This window comes from Penaeus monodon, chromosome 24, assembly GCF_015228065.2.
Source record: "Penaeus monodon isolate SGIC_2016 chromosome 24, NSTDA_Pmon_1, whole genome shotgun sequence".
NCBI classification, from domain to species: domain Eukaryota; kingdom Metazoa; phylum Arthropoda; class Malacostraca; order Decapoda; family Penaeidae; genus Penaeus; species Penaeus monodon.
Window position 1 is genome coordinate 11530031 of NC_051409.1, and position 595 is coordinate 11530625.

Genomic DNA, 595 nt, shown 5'->3' on the forward strand with positions numbered 1-595 from the left:
TTCTCCACAACACCGCCACTTCGCCCTTGAGACGATGGATAGCATTTTCATGACTTGCGAGGGCCATCCGTGGGTTTCAGAGGGGAAATCACGCAGATCGGCCGCGAGAAGCTTCGATTTTGAAAATATCCGTCCGCTTTATGTACGGTTTATTACAGAAAACGGGTCTCCTAAAACCCTTCCACGACAGCTCGCCAGACCACCTATTTCGCCTAGGATTCCCGCCTTAACTAATGGTTTACTCACCTCAACACAGTCAAAAACAGGACCTCTAATCTCTCTAGTTGACCGGCGATGCTCCTAACAAACGTGATAAAGTATGCTGGTGGGTTTAAAAGGATAAATCTGAAAATAGCTCACCCACGTCGCGCTTCCTACGAGCTGCCAGCAGTCATGTGCGGGTCGAGGGAGCGTACGTCTAAAATTACAAAAATAGAAACCGATATATAATGCATCCGAAAGAAAACTTGAAAACTTTTACATTTTAAAAAATATTATTTATTTATTTTCGACACTTGGGAGGGTTTTCAACTTCAGAAATGATCGATTTGTTCGTATTATATGCACAGACAAGCAGTGGCTTGTCACGGACTCA

General features: G+C 44.0%; 2 protein-coding genes across 3 annotated transcripts in view; both read right to left on the reverse strand.

Moving 5' to 3' along the window:
- LOC119588580 (methenyltetrahydrofolate synthase domain-containing protein-like) overlaps positions 1–462 on the reverse strand; it is a gene marked incomplete in the record, with an annotated part of 56358 nt that extends 55896 nt beyond the window's left edge. The window contains 1 exon segment of one of the 2 annotated variants that reach the window (XM_037937222.1): positions 361–462. 2 annotated transcript variants of the gene reach the window in all.
- The window catches only part of LOC119588853 (trichohyalin-like), a gene marked incomplete in the record, with an annotated part of 10500 nt that overhangs the window by 1533 nt on the left and 8372 nt on the right, over positions 1–595 (reverse strand). Inside the window, 1 exon segment of the mRNA XM_037937492.1 lies at positions 247–300. Coding sequence (XP_037793420.1) covers positions 247–300 — 54 coding nt within the window.